Source organism: Anolis carolinensis, unplaced genomic scaffold (assembly GCF_035594765.1).
Source record: "Anolis carolinensis isolate JA03-04 unplaced genomic scaffold, rAnoCar3.1.pri scaffold_14, whole genome shotgun sequence".
NCBI lineage: Eukaryota > Metazoa > Chordata > Lepidosauria > Squamata > Dactyloidae > Anolis > Anolis carolinensis.
This window is the reverse complement of record NW_026943825.1, coordinates 8,879,445-8,898,258: the sequence shown is the minus strand read 5'-3', so window position 1 is coordinate 8,898,258 and position 18,814 is coordinate 8,879,445. Positions and strand designations below refer to the sequence as shown.

At 39.6% G+C, this 18,814-nt stretch overlaps 1 protein-coding gene across 3 annotated transcripts in view; it reads left to right on the top strand.

Annotated features, from left to right (window-relative positions):
* Positions 1-229: 229 nt before the first annotated feature.
* The window catches only part of gon4l (gon-4 like), a 54,715-nt gene continuing 36,130 nt past the window's right edge, over positions 230-18,814 (top strand). For 2 of the 3 annotated variants that reach the window (XM_062964736.1, XM_062964738.1), the window contains exons 1-12: positions 230-373; positions 3,151-3,363; positions 3,532-3,672; positions 11,087-11,280; positions 11,392-11,466; positions 11,637-11,687; positions 12,957-13,007; positions 13,686-13,787; positions 14,459-14,578; positions 14,716-14,889; positions 17,536-17,728; positions 18,497-18,598. In XM_062964736.1, the coding sequence (XP_062820806.1) occupies positions 3,201-3,363; positions 3,532-3,672; positions 11,087-11,280; positions 11,392-11,466; positions 11,637-11,687; positions 12,957-13,007; positions 13,686-13,787; positions 14,459-14,578; positions 14,716-14,889; positions 17,536-17,728; positions 18,497-18,598 (1,366 nt within the window). In that variant the 5' untranslated portion in view covers positions 230-373; positions 3,151-3,200. The remainder of the gene's footprint in view (positions 374-3,150; positions 3,364-3,531; positions 3,673-11,086; positions 11,281-11,391; positions 11,467-11,636; positions 11,688-12,956; positions 13,008-13,685; positions 13,788-14,458; positions 14,579-14,715; positions 14,890-17,535; positions 17,729-18,496; positions 18,599-18,814) is intronic. The other variant, XM_062964737.1, reaches the window with a different exon arrangement.

The window sequence follows — 18,814 nt, the reverse complement described above, 5'->3', positions numbered from 1 at the left end:
GGGAAGGCCTCTCAACATGGCGGGTTTCGCCTTGTGCCAGTCACAAAAATGGCGGCCCTTGCTTCCTCCTCTAGGGTTTCCTTCCCAAGATCGGGAGAGTGGTGCCGGTCCAGTATCTCTTACTAGGACTAGGGACGGCGGATACGTTTTTCCTCCCCGACATCAAAGAAGAGCGACTGCCGGGTCTGAACCGCTTTTCACCCCTTCTCCCCGTTTATTGCCAGGAAGCAACATGGCGGCGCTGGCGTCAACTCTTCAGGACGCGCTTTCAGGCCGTAGTTTCCGATTCCGGCCTGTCGGAGCGGGGGCTCCGGATTGAAAAATGGCTGAGGCGAGCGGCTTTTGGTGTGAGGAAGCCGGTGGAGGGAGTGAGGTGAGTTTGTAGGCCGCGCGAAATAAAGGGGAAGGAAAGCTATGGGTTCGAGGCATAGATAGGCCGCCTTAGAGTCCAGTGGAGCGTCCTTCCCTGAAGCAGAGGCTGCATGGCCATCTGCCGGGAGGGCTTTGATTGTGCTTTCCTTCCTTCCAGGCAGAAGGGGGGTTGGATTGGTGTACCCCATCTCGATAATAATAATAGTAATAATAATAATTAATAGTAATTAATATTAATAATATAGGTATAATCATAATGTGTGTGTATATGTATAATTGGCATAGCATTTTACTATGCTTATATATATATATAGTATATAATATACAACTTAATTTATAATAGTGTGATATATTGTATATATATATATATATTGATAACATTATAATGTATTACGATATAATACTGATAATAATACAATTTAATAATATTAATTATATATTATATATTAAATGTAATATTACTAATAATATTACAATGTAATGATATAGTACAATATAGTAATTTAATGCTAATATTGTGCTATGCTAATAATATCTTGTACGTACATTTGATTTGTAAGCCGCTCTGAGTCCCCTCCGGGGTGGGAAGAGTGGGATATAAATGTAATAAATAAATAAATAATAAAATAAATAATATTATTATATTGTACTATGCTAATAATAAAATGTATTGTATGTGAATGTGATTTGTAAGCAGTTCTGAGTCCCCTTTGGGGTGAGAAGAGCGGCATATAAATGTAGTAAATAATAAATAAATAATAAATAATATAATAATCATTTTCTCTTCTTGCTTGGCAGAAGGGGGTTGGACTACACGGCATTTGAATATTATAGATTATTATTCTAGAATGTTATTCTAGAATTATAGAATATTATAATTATTAAGCAGAGACTGGGTGGCTATCTGTTGGGAAGGCTTTGATTGTGCCTTCTTTCCTTCCTGGCAGAAGGGGGGGTGTGTGGATTGGATGGGCCCCATAATAATAATAATAATAATAATAATAATAATAATAATAATAATAATGGTACAATTATAATATAATAGTCATTGTCTCTTCTTGCTTGGCAGAAGAGGGTTGGACTACATGGCCTTTGAGGTCTCCGCTTAACATAAAAGCATTAGTACACAATTTAAAATATACAAACATTAAAGCAGAGTTGAATATAAACAGTACAGTAGAGTCTCACTTATCCAAGATTTGCTTATCCAAGGTTCTGGATTTTCCAATGCATTTTTGTAGTCAATGTTTTCAATATATCGTGATATTTTGGTGCTAAATTCCTAAATACAGTAATTACAACATAACATTACTGCGTATTGAACTACTTTTTCTGTCAAATTTGTTGTATAACATGATGTTTTGTTGTTTAATTTGTAAAACCCTAACCTAATTTGATGTTTAAGAAGCTTTTCCTTAATCCCTCATTATCCAAGATACTCGCTTATCCAAGCTTCTGCTGGCCCGTTTAGCTTGGATAAGTGAGACTCTACTGTATTAAATATTCGCAGTTAAAAACCATTCAAACATATTCAATGCATACTCAAGTTAAAACTACAGCACCTCCTGACTTTTAGTTATACAGTAGAGTCTCACTAATCCAAGCCTCGCTTATCCAAGCCTCTGGATAATCCAAGCCATTTTTGTAGTCAATGTTTTCAATATATCGTGATATTTTGGTGCTAAATTTGTAAATACAGTAGAGTCTCACTTATCCAAGCCTCACTTATCCAAGCCTCTGGATAATCCAAGCCATTTTTGTAGTCAATGTTTCCAATATATCATGATATTTTGTTGCTAAATTCGCAAATACAGTAATTACAACATAACATTACTGCGTATTGAACAACTTTTTCTGTCAAATTTGTTGTATAACATGAGGTTTTGGTGCTTAATTAGTAAAATCATAACCTAATTTGATGTTTAATAGGCTTTTCCTTGATCAGTCCTTATAATCCAAGCTATTCGCTTATCCAAGCTTCTGCCGGCCCGTTTAGCTTGGATAAGTGAGACTCTACTGTACAGTAATTACAACATAACATGACTGCGTATTGAACTACTTTTTCTGTCAAATTTGTTGTATAACATGAAGTTTTGGTGTTTAATTTGTAAAATCATAACCTAATTTGATGTTTAATAGGCTTTTCCTTAATCCCTCCTTGTTATCCAAGATACAGTAGAGTCTCACTTATCCAACACTCGCTTATCCAACATTCTGGATTATCCAACACATTTTTGTAGTCAATGTTTTCAATATATTGTGATATTTTGGTGCAAAATTTGTAAATACAGTAATTACAACATAACATTACTGCGTATTGAACTACTTTTTCTGTCAAATTTGTTGTATAACATGATGTTTTGTTGTTTAATTTGTAAAACCCTAACCTAATTTGATGTTTAAGAAGCTTTTCCTTAATCCCTCATTATCCAAGATATTCGCTTATCCAAGGTTCTGCCGGCCCATATAGCTTGGATAAGTGAGACTCTACTGTATTAAATATTCACAGTTAAAAACCATTCAAACATATTCAATGCATACTCAAGTTAAAACTACAGCACCTCCTGACTTTTAGTTGTATTTAATTATATATGAATGTTATCATTTTAATTATTCAGCCCGTCCGTCGTGTGTTGCAATGGACGTACTAAATGCATCCACTGGGGCTTATGTTGGAGGTAGTCAGGCTTATATTAAAATCATGCTAGGGCTTATTTTCTGGTTAGATTTTATGTTTGGGAAAACAAGGTAAAACCTGCCGGGGCTTTTCTTTCTCAGGCATTGCTGGTGATGAAGTTGTTGAGATTGTTGTGATCCCCTTCGGAGAGATGGATCAGGAAAGCGGGCCAGAAATGGCCGAGGTTTTGCCGGGAAATGAAAAGATGGGGTCAGATCTCTGTGAGCAAGAAGCAGAAGTCCATCGGGACAGAAAGGCATCTTCATCAATAGAACCTCTTGGGGATAACAAGGAGGAAACGCCAGGCTGCGAAGGTATACTTAGCAGTATTTGTATTTCCCAGTTAATCCTCACACTGATAGATATGATCGCTCACATGAATCTAAAAATCAGTTCTGGTTTCTTTCTTCCTTTCCTCCCTTTTCTTTTCCTTTCTTTCTCTTCCTGATTTTTGTGTGTGTTTCCCGTGCTTTTTCTTCCAGCTGGCAGCGTTTTGATGGAGATAGAAGGAGAGGTGGGAGACCATTCTCCGGATGGGAAAGGCCCAAAGTCTGTGCAGAGTGTGGAACCGTTCCAAGAGGTCAAGGAGGAGGCTGAGGAGATGGGACTCATCATCCCACTGGGTGAGTCTTGGGGAGATATGCCTCCAAGGTCCTTTTAGGATTACTTCCTAATTTGTTCTGTATTTTCAGACTGGGAAAGCTATGACCTTGTTGCTTTGGAGCAACATTTAGAGAACTGCCAGGCATCTCTAGGTACCATTTGCTGGGCATATGAAAAATACACAGGCCTAAATTCTAAATTTAGTCCCAGGTAAACCCATGGAATCAATGGCAACTTGATGAATCAATAAATCTCATTGATTCTGTGTTTTCCCCCCCAACTAGGATTGCATAGCAACCACCTTGTGGCCTTGTGCTTAGAGAAATTAATATGGAAATTTGTTTGTACAGTAGAGTCTCACTTATCTAACATAAACGGGCTGGCAGAACGTTGGATAAGTGAATATGTTGGATAATAAAGAGAGATTAAGAAAAAGCCTATTAAACCTCAAAATAGGTTATGATTTTACAAATTAAGCAGCAAAACATTATATTATACAACAGAAAAAGTAGTTCAATACACAGTAATGCTATGTGGTAATTACTGTATTTACGAATTTAGCACCAAAATATGATGTTTTGAAAACATTGACTACAAAAATGTGTTGGATAATCCAGAACGTTGGATAAGTGAGACTCTATTGTATTTATTTATTATTTGCGATATTGTTATCCCGCCCTTCTCACCTCGAAGGGGACTCAGGGCGGCTTACAAGTTATATGTACATAGGCTTGATCGATCCATGAAAAATTTGATTCTAAACTCGTTTCAAAACTAGAGGGGGCAGTTTTTCGTTTTTGTTGCTAATAACGAATTTGGCCCCCAAAATTTTTCGAAATTAACGAAAATTCGTTATTTTCGAAATTAATTCGTTAATGGCGGACGCGCATGCGCGGTGGCCCAAAAACAGCCCGAAGGGGGGGGGACTTAGGGGGCTCTCCCGCCCTCATTTTTTGAGTGATCTTCTTCAAACTTGGTACAGTGGTAGAACACATTTAACACTGATAGCTCACCAAAATGTGGAACGTTTCCCTTATCCTCTGATTTTTGGCAAATTTTCATAGCTTTTATAATAAACCATTTTTTAATAATTGCAGAAATCTGTTCCTGGTTTGAAAGTCTTATTTCCTGTTAAATTGGGTTGTCTTTACTGTGAAAGTCATTGCTCTACTTCAGAAACTTTGTTTTTGTGGCTGAAACTTTGTTAAATTGGTGTAGTCCCTGCATATGTGTGTGTGTAAAGGTATCCCTTGACGTTAAGTTCAGTCATGTCTGACTCTGGGGGTTGTGCTCACCTCCATTTCTAAGCCCAAGAGCCAGTGTTGTCCATAGACACCTCCAAGGTCATGTGGCCGGCATGACTACATGGAGTGCCATTACCTTCCCGCCAGAGCGGTACCTATTCATCTACTCACATTGGCATGTTTTCAAGCTGCTAGGTTGGCAGAAGCTGGAGCTAACAGCGGGCGCTCACTCTGCTCCCGGGATTTGAACCTGGGACTTTTCGGTCTGCAAGTTCAGCAGCTCAATGCTTTAACACACTTCGCCATTGGGGCTCATACACATACAATGTGGAGATGGTCCTGGCACAGCACACTTAGGATTATCAGGAAGCGTCCCCTGCTGAGACACAAGCAGCCCCGCTTGTGTTTGAGACTGGGGAAGGGACAAAGGCACCCCCCCTTCTTTCCCCAAAAGGAGTTGTATTTTGTACAGGGAAGTATGGGATATGCAACTCTTTCCCAAACTTGGCTTAGGATTATCAAAAAGCGTCCCTGGCTGAGACACAAGCAGCCCCGCTTGTGTTTGAGAGCGGTGAAGGGACAAAGGCACCCCCTCTTCTTTCCCCAAAAGGAGTTGTATTTTGTACAGGGAAGTATGGGATATGCAACTCTTTCCCAAACTTGGCTTAGGATTATCAGGAAGCGTCCCCTGCTGAGACACAAGCAGCCCCGCTTGTGTTTGAGACTGGGGAAGGGACAAAGGCACCCCCCCTTCTTTCCCCAAAAGGAGTTGTATTTTGTACAGGGAAGTATGGGATATGCAACTCTTTCCCAAACTTGGCTTAGGATTATCAGAAAGCGTCCCCTGGCAAATTTTCATAGCTTTTATAATAAACCATTTTTTAATAATTGCAGAAATCTGTTCCTGGTTTGAAAGTCTTATTTCCTGTTAAATTGGGTTGTCTTTACTGTGAAAGTCATTGCTCTACTTCAGAAACTTTGTTTTTGTGGCTGAAACTTTGTTAAATTGGTGTAGTCCCTGCATATGTGTGTGTGTAAAGGTATCCCTTGACGTTAAGTTCAGTCATGTCTGACTCTGGGGGTTGTGCTCACCTCCATTTCTAAGCCCAAGAGCCAGTGTTGTCCATAGACACCTCCAAGGTCATGTGGCCGGCATGACTACATGGAGTGCCATTACCTTCCCGCCAGAGCGGTACCTATTCATCTACTCACATTGGCATGTTTTCAAGCTGCTAGGTTGGCAGAAGCTGGAGCTAACAGCGGGCGCTCACTCTGCTCCCGGGATTTGAACCTGGGACTTTTCGGTCTGCAAGTTCAGCAGCTCAATGCTTTAACACACTTCGCCATTGGGGCTCATACACATACAATGTGGAGATGGTCCTGGCACAGCACACTTAGGATTATCAGGAAGCGTCCCCTGCTGAGACACAAGCAGCCCCGCTTGTGTTTGAGACTGGGGAAGGGACAAAGGCACCCCCCCCTTCTTTCCCCAAAAGGAGTTGTATTTTGTACAGGGAAGTATGGGATATGCAACTCTTTCCCAAACTTGGCTTAGGATTATCAGAAAGCGTCCCTGGCTGAGACACAAGCAGCCCCGCTTGTGTTTGAGAGCGGTGAAGGGACAAAGGCACCCCCTCTTCTTTCCCCAAAAGGAGTTGTATTTTGTACAGGGAAGTATGGGATATGCAACTCTTTCCCAAACTTGGCTTAGGATTATCAGGAAGCGTCCCCTGCTGAGACACAAGCAGCCCCGCTTGTGTTTGAGACTGGGGAAGGGACAAAGGCACCCCCCCTTCTTTCCCCAAAAGGAGTTGTATTTTGTACAGGGAAGTATGGGATATGCAACTCTTTCCCAAACTTGGCTTAGGATTATCAGAAAGCGTCCCTGGCTGAGACACAAGCAGCCCCGCTTGTGTTTGAGAGCGGTGAAGGGACAAAGGCACCCCCTCTTCTTTCCCCAAAAGGAGTTGTATTTTGTACAGGGAAGTATGGGATATGCAACTCTTTCCCAAACTTGGCTTAGGATTATCAGAAAGCGTCCCTGGCTGAGACACAAGCAGCCCCGCTTGTGTTTGAGAGCGGTGAAGGGACAAAGGCACCCCCTCTTCTTTCCCCAAAAGGAGTTGTATTTTGTACAGGGAAGTATGGGATATGCAACTCTTTCCCAAACTTGGCTTAGGAAGCGTCCCCTGCTGAGACACAAGCAGCCCCGCTTGTGTTTGAGACTGGGGAAGGGACAAAGGCACCCCCTTCTTTCCCCAAAAGGAGTTGTATTTTGTACAGGGAAGTATGGGATATGCAACTCTTTCCCAAACTTGGCTTAGGATTATCAGGAAGCGTCCCCGGCTGAGACAAAAGCAGCCCCGCTTGTGTTTGGGACTGGGGAAGGGACAAAGGCACCCCCTTCTTTCCCCAAAAGGAGTTGTATTTTGTACAGGGAAGTATGGGATATGCAACTCTTTCCCAAACTTGGTTTAGGATTATCAGAAAGCGTCCCCGGCTGAGACAAAAGCAGCCCCGCTTGTGTTTGAGACTGGGGAAGGGACAAAGGCACCCCCTTCTTTCCCCAAAAGGAGTTGTATTTTGTACAGGGAAGTATGGGATATGCAACTCTTTCCCAAACTTGGCTTAGGATTATCAGAAAGCGTTCCTGGCTGAGACACAAGCAGCCCCGCTTGTGTTTGAGACTGGGGAAGGGACAAAGGCACCCCCTTCTTTCCCCAAAAGGAGTTGTATTTTGTACAGGGAAGTATGGGATATGCAACTCTTTCCCAAACTTGGCTTAGGATTATCAGAAAGCGTCCCTGGCTGAGACACAAGCAGCCCCGCTTGTGTTTGAGAGCGGTGAAGGGACAAAGGCACCCCCTCTTCTTTCCCCAAAAGGAGTTGTATTTTGTACAGGGAAGTATGGGATATGCAACTCTTTCCCAAACTTGGCTTAGGATTATCAGAAAGCGTTCCTGGCTGAGACACAAGCAGCCCCGCTTGTGTTTGAGACTGGGGAAGGGACAAAGGCACCCCCCCTTCTTTCCCCAAAAGGAGTTGTATTTTGTACAGGGAAGTATGGGATATGCAACTCTTTCCCAAACTTGGCTTAGGATTATCAGAAAGCGTTCCTGGCTGAGACACAAGCAGCCCCGCTTGTGTTTGAGACTGGGGAAGGGACAAAGGCACCCCCCCTTCTTTCCCCAAAAGGAGTTGTATTTTGTACAGGGAAGTATGGGATATGCAACTCTTTCCCAAACTTGGCTTAGGATTATCAGAAAGCGTTCCTGGCTGAGACAAAAGCAGCCCCGCTTGTGTTTGAGACTGGGGAAGGGACAAAGGCACCCCCTTCTTTCCCCAAAAGGAGTTGTATTTTGTACAGGGAAGTATGGGATATGCAACTCTTTCCCAAACTTGGCTTAGGATTATCAGAAAGCGTTCCTGGCTGAGACACAAGCAGCCCCGCTTGTGTTTGAGACTGGGGAAGGGACAAAGGCACCCCCCCTTCTTTCCCCAAAAGGAGTTGTATTTTGTACAGGGAAGTATGGGATATGCAACTCTTTCCCAAACTTGGCTTAGGATTATCAGAAAGCGTCCCTGGCTGAGACACAAGCAGCCCCGCTTGTGTTTGAGAGCGGTGAAGGGACAAAGGCACCCCCTCTTCTTTCCCCAAAAGGAGTTGTATTTTGTACAGGGAAGTATGGGATATGCAACTCTTTCCCAAACTTGGCTTAGGATTATCAGGAAGCGTCCCTGGCTGAGACACAAGCAGCCCCGCTTGTGTTTGAGAGCGGTGGAGGGACAAAGGCACCCCCTCTTCTTTCCCCAAAAGGAGTTGTATTTTGTACAGGGAAGTATGGGATATGCAACTCTTTCCCAAACTTGGCTTAGGATTATCAGAAAGCGTCCCTGGCTGAGACACAAGCAGCCCCGCTTGTGTTTGAGAGCGGTGGAGGGACAAAGGCACCCCCTCTTCTTTCCCCAAAAGGAGTTGTATTTTGTACAGGGAAGTATGGGATATGCAACTCTTTCCCAAACTTGGCTTAGGATTATCAGGAAGCGTCCCTGGCTCGGATCCCTTGTTTCCAAAAAACACTTTTGCGTGGAAAAAAGAAAGGAGAAAGCCCACCCCGCCCGCAAGAAGAAAAATGGCGCCAGGAAAAAAACACCCACAGGACAGCCCTTTGCAAAAACAAAAGAAAAAGAAAGACCCAACTAACACACACCACCCAAACTCAGCCAGCCACCCCACCTTTTCTCCCGGTCTTCACACAGCCATGCTGTGACGCAGCAATCTTTCCTGCCTGCCAGTGCCTGCACCAAAATCTCCCTTCCACCCTCTCCAAAATTCCCAGTGCGACTGAGCCACGAGGCGTGTGCACGCTCAGGACGTCCTACCAGCCCCTCCCCCTGGTTAAACGTGCTCTCTGATTGGCTACAAGGTGCAAACAACACGCTAGATTGCCCCAGTGGACTTAAACAAGTTTGGATGATTTGCCAAAGCATTTTTTAAAAACGAAAAAAAGGCGCCCTTACGGAAAACGGCCAATCGCGGTTCGAAACCGCGATATCCAGGCGTGTGGACAACCAAGGTTCGATATTGCTTCAAAACAAACGAAAATAACGAATCAATAACGGTAAACGGGGAAAACGAATTATTTGAGCAAGCCTAGTACATACAATATATTACATTATTAGCACAGTACAATATTAGCACTATATATTACTATATTGTACTACACCACTATACTGCAATATTATTAGTAATGTTACATATAATATATAATATACAATTATTATAGTGTATTATTAGTATTATGTGGTATTACATTATAATATTATGGTCAATATTATATATACACACACAATATATTATATTATTAACATAGTGCAATATAAGCATGATATATTTCTATATTGTACTGTACCACTATATTGCAATATTATTAGCAATATTATGTGTAATATATAATATACAATCATATTAGTGTATTATTATTATTTTGTATTACATTATAATATTATCGATATTATATGTATGGACAATATATTATATTATTAGCATAGCACAATATTTATATATTACTATATTGGATATATAATATCTTGGATAAGTGAGACTCTACTGTATTATTATTATATTGTATTATATTATATTGTATTACAGTAGAATCTCACTTATCCAACACTCGCTTATCCAACGTTCTGGATTATCCAACGCATTTTTGTAGTCAATGTTTTCAATACATCGTGATATTTTGGTGCTAAATTAGTAAATACAGTAATTACAACATAGCATTATTGCGTATTGAACTACTTTTTCTGTCAAATTTGTTGTATAACATGATGTTTTGGTGCTTAATTTGTAAAATCATAAACTAATTTGATATTTAATAGGCTTTTCCTCAATCCTTCCTTATTATCCAAGATATTTGCTTATCCAATGTTCTGCCGGCCCGTTTATGTTGGATAAGTGAGACTCTACTGTATATTATAATATTATTGATATTACATGTATATACAATATATTATATTAGCATAGCACAATATAAGCATTATATATTAATATATTGTACTGTACTGCGATATTATTAGTAATATTACATGTAACATATAATATACAATTATTATAGTGTATTATTATTAGTATTATGTCATATTACATTATTGTCTGTGTATTGTACGTCGTTGTGTAAAAGGCATTGGATGTGTGCTTTATATTAGACAGGCTCCCTCCTTCCTGTCTTTCCGAAAGAGAACAAAAACGTGGTTATGGGATCAGGCATTTGAGCATGAGTAGCAGCAGAATTGCGATATGAATATATGACTCACTGATAGACCCCGGCCTGGACATGAAAAGCGCCTTAAATGTTTATTTAAATGTACAATTATGCTGGTTTTTAATGTATATTTTAATTTTAATTTTTAATTTTGAAAGACTTTTAAAATTGATGTAAACTGTTTATCTGATGTATATGTTTGTATTGTAAGCTGCCCTGAGTCCCCTGATGGGTGAGAAGGGCGGGGTAGAAATGATGTAATAAATAAATAAATAAATAAATAAATATGTGTTTCTGTAATCCGCTCTGAGTCCTCCGGGGAGATAAAAGTGGAATATAAATAAATATAAGAGGATACACACAGTTAAATGCAAGTTAAGCATGGCACTGTTGTGGGAAGACACCCGTTTGCTTCTCATTTCCAGAAGAGCGAGAAGAAGGAGGGAAGAGGAAGAAGCGGAAAGCCACGAAGCGGAAACGGGAAGGAAAAATCCCTGAGGAAAATGAAGGAGGGCCCTTGGATTGCGATCTCAAGCTGGACGACACCCTGGACAAGACTTTGGAAGATGGGGCCAAGCAACACAACTTGACTGCTGTCAATGTGCGAAACATCTTGCATGTAAGCCAAGGGGCTGGAGAATGGGAATGCCGCTGGAACAGTGCAAAGAGTGATCTTGTAAAGCTGAATAAAAGGTGCCTGAAAGCCTTATTTCTGTGTTTGGGCCTGCAGGAAGTGATCACAAACGAGCACGTGGTGGCCATGATGAAGGCTGCCATCAGCGAGACGGAAGACATTCCCATGTTTGTAAGTCTCTCCCTCTGTTTACTTGTTCTTTTTGGGATGGACCCTAAGGCAGCTGTAGGGAAACTGTAAACTGATTTGCCCTTGGAGAAGAAAAAGAACCCGCGGATCCATTTTCCAGCCATATGTAATGGAACGACGGATTATTTCTCCCCTTTTTTTCTTTTTCTTAGGAGCCCAAAATGACTCGCTCCAAACTGAAGGAAGTGGTGGAAAAAGGCGTGGTGAGTTCGTGTATATATATTTCCCCTTGACCTTGTCAGTTTGGGAGAATGTTCATTTTAGATTGAACTGTTTTTATAATATAACTAGCTGTGCCCGGCCACGCGTTGCTATGGCGTTGTCTGGTGGTGTTGGTGAGAAATTGTTGAGGGAGTGGTGGTATTGAATGTGTGTTGTATGGTTGTCTTTATGTTTAGTATGCACACTGAAGTGGATTATATGGCAGTGTGGAGTCAAGATAATCCAGTTCAAAGCAGATAATATAAGATTCTAAATGGGTTATATAGCTGTTTGGAAGGGCCTTGAGTCTAATCTGTTCAAATCTGATAATCTGTGGAAGAGGCCTAAGTGAGGCCTCTCTGCCTGTCCCCTGGGCTGAGTAGGTTGCTAGGAGACCAAGTGGGTGGAGCTTAGCCTTCAAACTGGCAGCAGTTGGATAAAAACAATTATTCCTCTCCCTGTAATTAGGACTTTATTTTTCTTTTCTTTTTGTTGTATCAACCTAGAGCTGTGAATGATGGGTTGTGTTGTCAAATTTCGAGGTTGGGGGGCCTGTAGATTTTTTGTTTTGTCCGCTGCCCTGATGCCATCACTCTTTTATATATATAGATAATAAAACTTTATTTGTATTCCGCCCTATCTTCCCGAGGGGACTCAGGGCGAATTCCAACATAAAATGGCAAACATTCAATGCCTCCATAAACAAACAAATACTGACATAAAAATCCCAGAGAAACTCCACATATAAAAATAACATTAAAACCTCACATCAATTTAAAGTCTAACTTCAATAAATTAAACCTAACATCAATAAATTAAACTACGTGTAGTCAAAAAATATATATATAAAAATTATATAGAAATCAGTTTTATGATACTGTTTTTATTATGTTTTTTTCATTCATGCCGTTGTATGTTGTTTTGACAACTGACTGTTTTATACATGCTAGAAACCACCCTGAGTCGTCTCGAGGAGATGGAGCGGTGTATAAATAAAAGTTTATTATTATTATTATTATTATTATTTCATACTAGCTTGGTGGTTCCACAGCACTGGGAACTAGAGCCTGTTTGTGGAGGCTGGAGGCTGTATGTGTGAGTGGACACCCGTGCCACATACACGTTTTTCACTTTTATTATGTAGATAGATAGATAAAAACGTAACAGGGAAGGATAGAACACAAGTACATTAAATGAAAAGCAGGAACAATGATAAAGCTTGTACTTTTTTCTGGAGTTGTTTACATCTAATAATGTTTTTTTTTCTCTAGGTAATTCCTACCTGGAATATCTCTCCTATCAAGAAGGCCAATGAAATGAAGGTTAGTATCTACCCTGTTTCCCCGAAAATAAGACAGTGTCTTATATTAATTCTTGCTCCCAAAGATGTGCTAGGTCTTATTTTCAGGGGATGTCTTATTTTTCCATGAAGACGAATTCACATTAATTGTTGAAAGAGCATTTATTATATACTGTACAGTAGTTGTCATCACAAACCAGCATAACCAAACTGTGAATCTTATCAAGAATTTCTTGTTACTACCATTATTTCCGTATATAACAATCCATGGTACATACATTTACTAATTCTGCATGCTCTGGTGTCCTGTTCAGCAGGCATGCTTCCAAACAAAAACTTTGCTAGGTCTTACTTTCGGGGGAGGCCTTATATTTAGCAATTCAGCAAAACCTCCACTAGGTCTTATTTTCAGGGGATGTCTTATTTTCAGGGAAACAGGGTAGTTCGGTCCTGTCATGGTCATTTTTAGAGTGATGTTAGGTTTAGCTTGTTAGGTTCTGTATCTGATTCCACGCATCATTCCAGCCTCAAGGTACACAGATAACAGTGAGAGAGGCCTTACCGTGGTGTATTATTAAGGAAATTAGTGTGTGTGTTTACCCAGAGATATTTGTCATTAATACTTTTTAAACTAAGGTTATTTTATTGCAATTTCCAGTGTGAGAGGGTATATTATTATTGTTGTTATTATTATTATTAGCAGCCCCCTCAGTTTGTAGACATTCCCTTGGAGGAAGACGACGACTCCTCGGATGAAGAGTACCAGCCGGAGGAGGAGGAGGAAGACGAGACGGCGGAAGAGGTAGGTCCCGTGGCCAGCTAGGGCCGTGGTTGTTTATTTATTTATTTTACAGTATTTATATTCCAAACATTCAGTGCTATTAGATACAGTAGAGTCTCACTTATCCAATGTTCTGGATTATCCAACACATTTTTGTAGTCAATGTTTTCAATGCATTATGATATTTTGGTGCTAAATTCTTAAATACAGTAATTACTACATAGCATTAATGTGTAATGAACTACTTTTTCTGTCAAATTTGTTGTATAACATGATGTTTTGGTCCTTAATTTGTAAAATCATAACCTATTTTGATGTTTAATAGGCTTTTTCTTAATCTCCTTATTATCCAACATATTCACTTATCGAACGTTCTGCCAGCCCATTTATGTTGGATAAGTGAGACTCTACTGTATATGACATATATAGACAGACACAGAGGCAATTTAACATTTTTCCAGTTTCTGGCTTCGTGAGGGTATGCTCGATTCCGGCCACAGGGGGAGCTACTGCTTCAACGTCCGCTTGTGACACCGAGTCCTTGATGGAGTGCTTCCTCATTCTTCCGCATGCTGCTGGAAGTTTTTTTATGATGTCGTAAATTAGTTAAATTGGCCTCCCTGCATAAAGCGGTACCTAGATGGCCCTCGTTTGCCTAACGGCGAGTCTTTCTTCTTCTTCTTCTTGTCTAGAGCCTGCTGGAGAGTGACGTGGAGAGCACCTCCTCCTCGCCCCGGGGCGCCAAGAAGTCGCGAACGAGGCTGTCTTCGGACATAATAGAGACGGACGAGGAAGGCCCCGCACCTTTGGAGGTGAAATGCGGGTATTTGAAGCAGAAGGGAGCCAGAGTTTCCTCAACTTTGGGTCAAGAAATATGTCATTATCTCGAGAGAAAGCATAACAGGTTGTGATGCCCACCCTAGTTTTCTGAAGCTTCCTTTTTTCCCAGGCTGAGAAAGAGGGTGCTCCTCCCCTCCAGCGGCACATCAGCGCCGAGGTGGTGCCGATGGGGCCCCCTCCGCCCCCCAAGCCCCGGCAGAGCAAGGACAGCACCTTTATGGAGAAGCTGCACGCGGTGGACGAGGAGCTGGCCTCCAGCCCCATGTGTATCGACTCCTACCAGGTAACGTCGCCCTTGCCCCTCCTGAATGTCATCTTTCATTGACAAATTTCCGGGGGTAAAAACAAGAAATACTTTTTCATATCTTACTAGCTTGGGTACCTGGCAGTGCCTGGGAGTTTTGAAAAGGGTTCGTCAGGAGGGCCTGGGGTGGGGTCGGGTGGGGTGGGGGTTAGAACTTTTCATAAACACACCCTAAACCCCAATGATGGGCATTGCACTTGGTGTGTCAAAATTCACCAAAAAAACTTGCATGACTTGGGTGGTGTGTCACTTTGAGAAAAAAACCATAATTTTGCAATATATATAGTTTAAATAAAAAATGTATAATTGTAATATATAACTGTATTTAATAAATCAAAAACTATTTAATGCCATTATTTCCATGTACAACAATCTATGGTACCTCTTGCAGTTTCCACGCTGATTTCTCTCTATTCTAGTTTCAGTGTAGTCATGAATAAAGAATAATATAATATAATAGTAATAATATGATAATATGCTACAATAATAATAGAATAATAATAGAATGATTATATATACACACACACACACACACACATACAGTAGAGTCTCACTTATCAAACATTCTCTTATCCAACGTTCTGGATTTTCCAATGCATTTTTGTAGTCAATGTTTTCAATACATCATGACATTTTGGTGCTAAATTCGTAAATACAGTAATTGCTACATAGCATTACTGCATATTGAACTACTTTTTCTGTCAAATTTGTTGTATAACATGATGTTTTGGTGCTTAATTTGTAAAATCATAACCTAATTTGATGTTTAATAGGCTTTTCCTTGCCTCCTTATTATCCAACATATTCGCTTATCCAACATTCTGCCAGCCCGTTTATGTTGGATAAGTGAGACTCTACTGTGTGTGTGTGTGTGTATGTATGTATGTGTGTGTGTGTGTGTGTGTGTGTGTGTGTGTGTATATATATATATATATATATATATATATATATATATATATATAAATGTAATGTGCATAATTCCCATGGAGTAAACAACAAAATCACTGGACCAAATCACACCAAATTTGGCCACAAAAGACATTAGTCATCCAATCAATCTGCATGCGGCAGCGTGTCTGCAAAAATGGCTAGGCGTGTCAGTGCTGACACGCGTGTCATAGGTTGGCCATCACTGCCCGAAACCATTGTTAAAAAGAAAACCTTAAAAAAATATTTATTTGTGACATTTCTATCCCTCCCTTCTCATCCCAAAGGGGACTCAAAGTGGCTTACAAGTTATATGTACATACAATATATTAAATCATTAGCATAGCACAATATGAGCATTATATATTACTATATTGTGCTATACCACTATGCTACAATACTATTGCTAATATTACATGTAATATATAACATACAATTATAATAATTTATTTATTATTATTATTATTATTGTATTACATTATAATACTATTATCAATATCCTATGTACAGTAGAGTCTCACTTATCCAAGATAAATGGGCCGGCAGAACATTAGATAAGTGAAAATCTTGGATAATAAGGAGGGATTAAGAAAAAAGCCTATTAAACATAAAATTACATTATGATTTTACAAATTAAGCACCAAAACATCATGTTTTACAAGAAATTTGACAGATAAAGCAGTTCAATACACAGTAATGTTATGTGGTAATTACTGTATTTACAAATTTAGCACCAAAACATTGCAGCATTTACTACAAAAGCAATGACTACTAAAAGGCAGACTGCCTTGGATAATACAGAACCTTGGAAAAGTGAAGCTTGGATAAGTGAGACTCTACTGTAAATACAATATTATATTATTAGCATAGCAGAATATTAGCATTGTATATCACTAAATTGTACTAGACCACTATACTGCAATATTATTAGTAATATTACATGTAATATATGATATACCATTATAATACTGTATTATTATATTGTATTACATTATAATATTGTTATCAATATGTATATACAATATAATATATGATAAGTATGGCATAATACTAGTATTATATTTTAATACATTGTTATATTGATAATAATTATAGCACAATATAAACATTATATACTACATTACACAATTATATTAGTGTATCATTATTATCATCAATATTGTATTACATTTTTATACTGTTATCAGCGTTATATATGTATACAATATATTATTAGTATAGAATAATATTAGTATTATATAATATTATATTGTTATATTGACACAGGAGACATGGTGGAATGGTGTCTTCCTGGCCCCATTATATAATAATAATAATAATAATAATAATAATAATAATAATACCTTATTATTATTATTATTATTATTATTATTATTATTATTAGGAGCCCCCAGATGGCGTAGTGGACTAAGTGACTTGAAGGTTGGGTTGCTGACCTGAAAGCTGCCAGGTTCGAATCCCACCTGGGGAGAGTGTGGATGAGCTCCCTCTATCAGCTCCAGCTACATGCGGGGACATGAGAGAAGCCTCCCACAAGGATGGTAAAAATATCAAAACATCCGGGCATCCCCTGGGCAACGTCCTTGCAGATGGCCAATTCTCTCACTCCAGAAGCAACTCCGGTTGCTCCTGACACGAAAAAATATATATATTATTATTACTACTTTATTAAGAACCCGTTCTCCTCTTGCTTCTCAGCCCTTGGAAGACAGCTTGATTGCCTTCCGCACGCGCTCAAAGCGGCCCCTGAAGGACGTCCCTCTTGGTCAGTTGGAAGCCGAGCTCCACGCGCCGGACATCACCCCGGACATGTACGACCCCAACACGGCCGACGATGAAGAGTGGAAACAGTGGCTTGGGAGCCTCATGACCGACGACATGGAGAATGAAGGTACTATATATACTCGTGTATAAGCCTAGTTTTTCAGCCCTCTTTTTAAGATTGAAAAAGCCCCCCTTGGCTTATACTCGGGTGAGGGTCCTGGTTGGCTTATATTTGGGTCAGCTTATACCCGAGAATATGTTTTTTATTATTATTATTGATATTATTAAATTTATTATTTTTCTCTATTATTGTTGCTACTATTACATTTATTTTACTCTATTATTATTATTATCAATACGTTTATTATTTCACTCTGATATTATTATTATTGCATTTATTATTTTACTCTATTATTACTTGTATTATTTTCCTGTATTTCTTATTATTATTATTACATGTATTATTTTACTCTAAAAAGATACATAATCACATTGACATTGAAGAATATGAGAATAATGATTTGATCAGAGTTGGACAGTCTTATCTTAAATTTGAGCTTTATGTAAATATTTTTTTATTTATTTATTTATTATTTAAACTTATATGCCGCCACTCCCCTAGGGCTCGGGGCGGCTATTCAAAAACATTGAACTTACTGATGCCTCAGTTAATGTCATTTTATTGGTATCTATTTTTATTTCTGAAATTTACCACCCTCGGCTTATACTGGAGTCAATGTTTTCCCAGGTGTTTTTGTTGTAAAATTTGGTGCCTCAGCTTATATTCGGGTCGGCTTATACTCAAGTATATATGGTATGTCAAGGCCCGGCGTGTTTTCTGAAGGAAGCCTTTGGTGAAGGCAGCACCTCATTGGTGAACTGTTTGATCTTCCAGATGAGGCGGATGACGATGATGACCCTGAGTACAACTTCTTGGAGGATATGGACGAGCCAGATACGGAAGACTTCAGGAATGATCGAGCGGTTCGGATCACAAGTACGTTCTCTTCGGTACTTTTGCTCTTTTCTTCTGGAGCAACTGGAAGTCTGGGTTTCTCAAAAATTACTCACATCGGACTTCAGATCCCACATTCCCCAGCCAGCATAGAATCAAGTCAGTAGCTATAGAAGGCCCCGATCCTCCTAATCTTTTTTAGGACCATAGAATAAACTCAAGACCAGTGATTCCCAAGCTTTCTAGTGCCGCAACGAA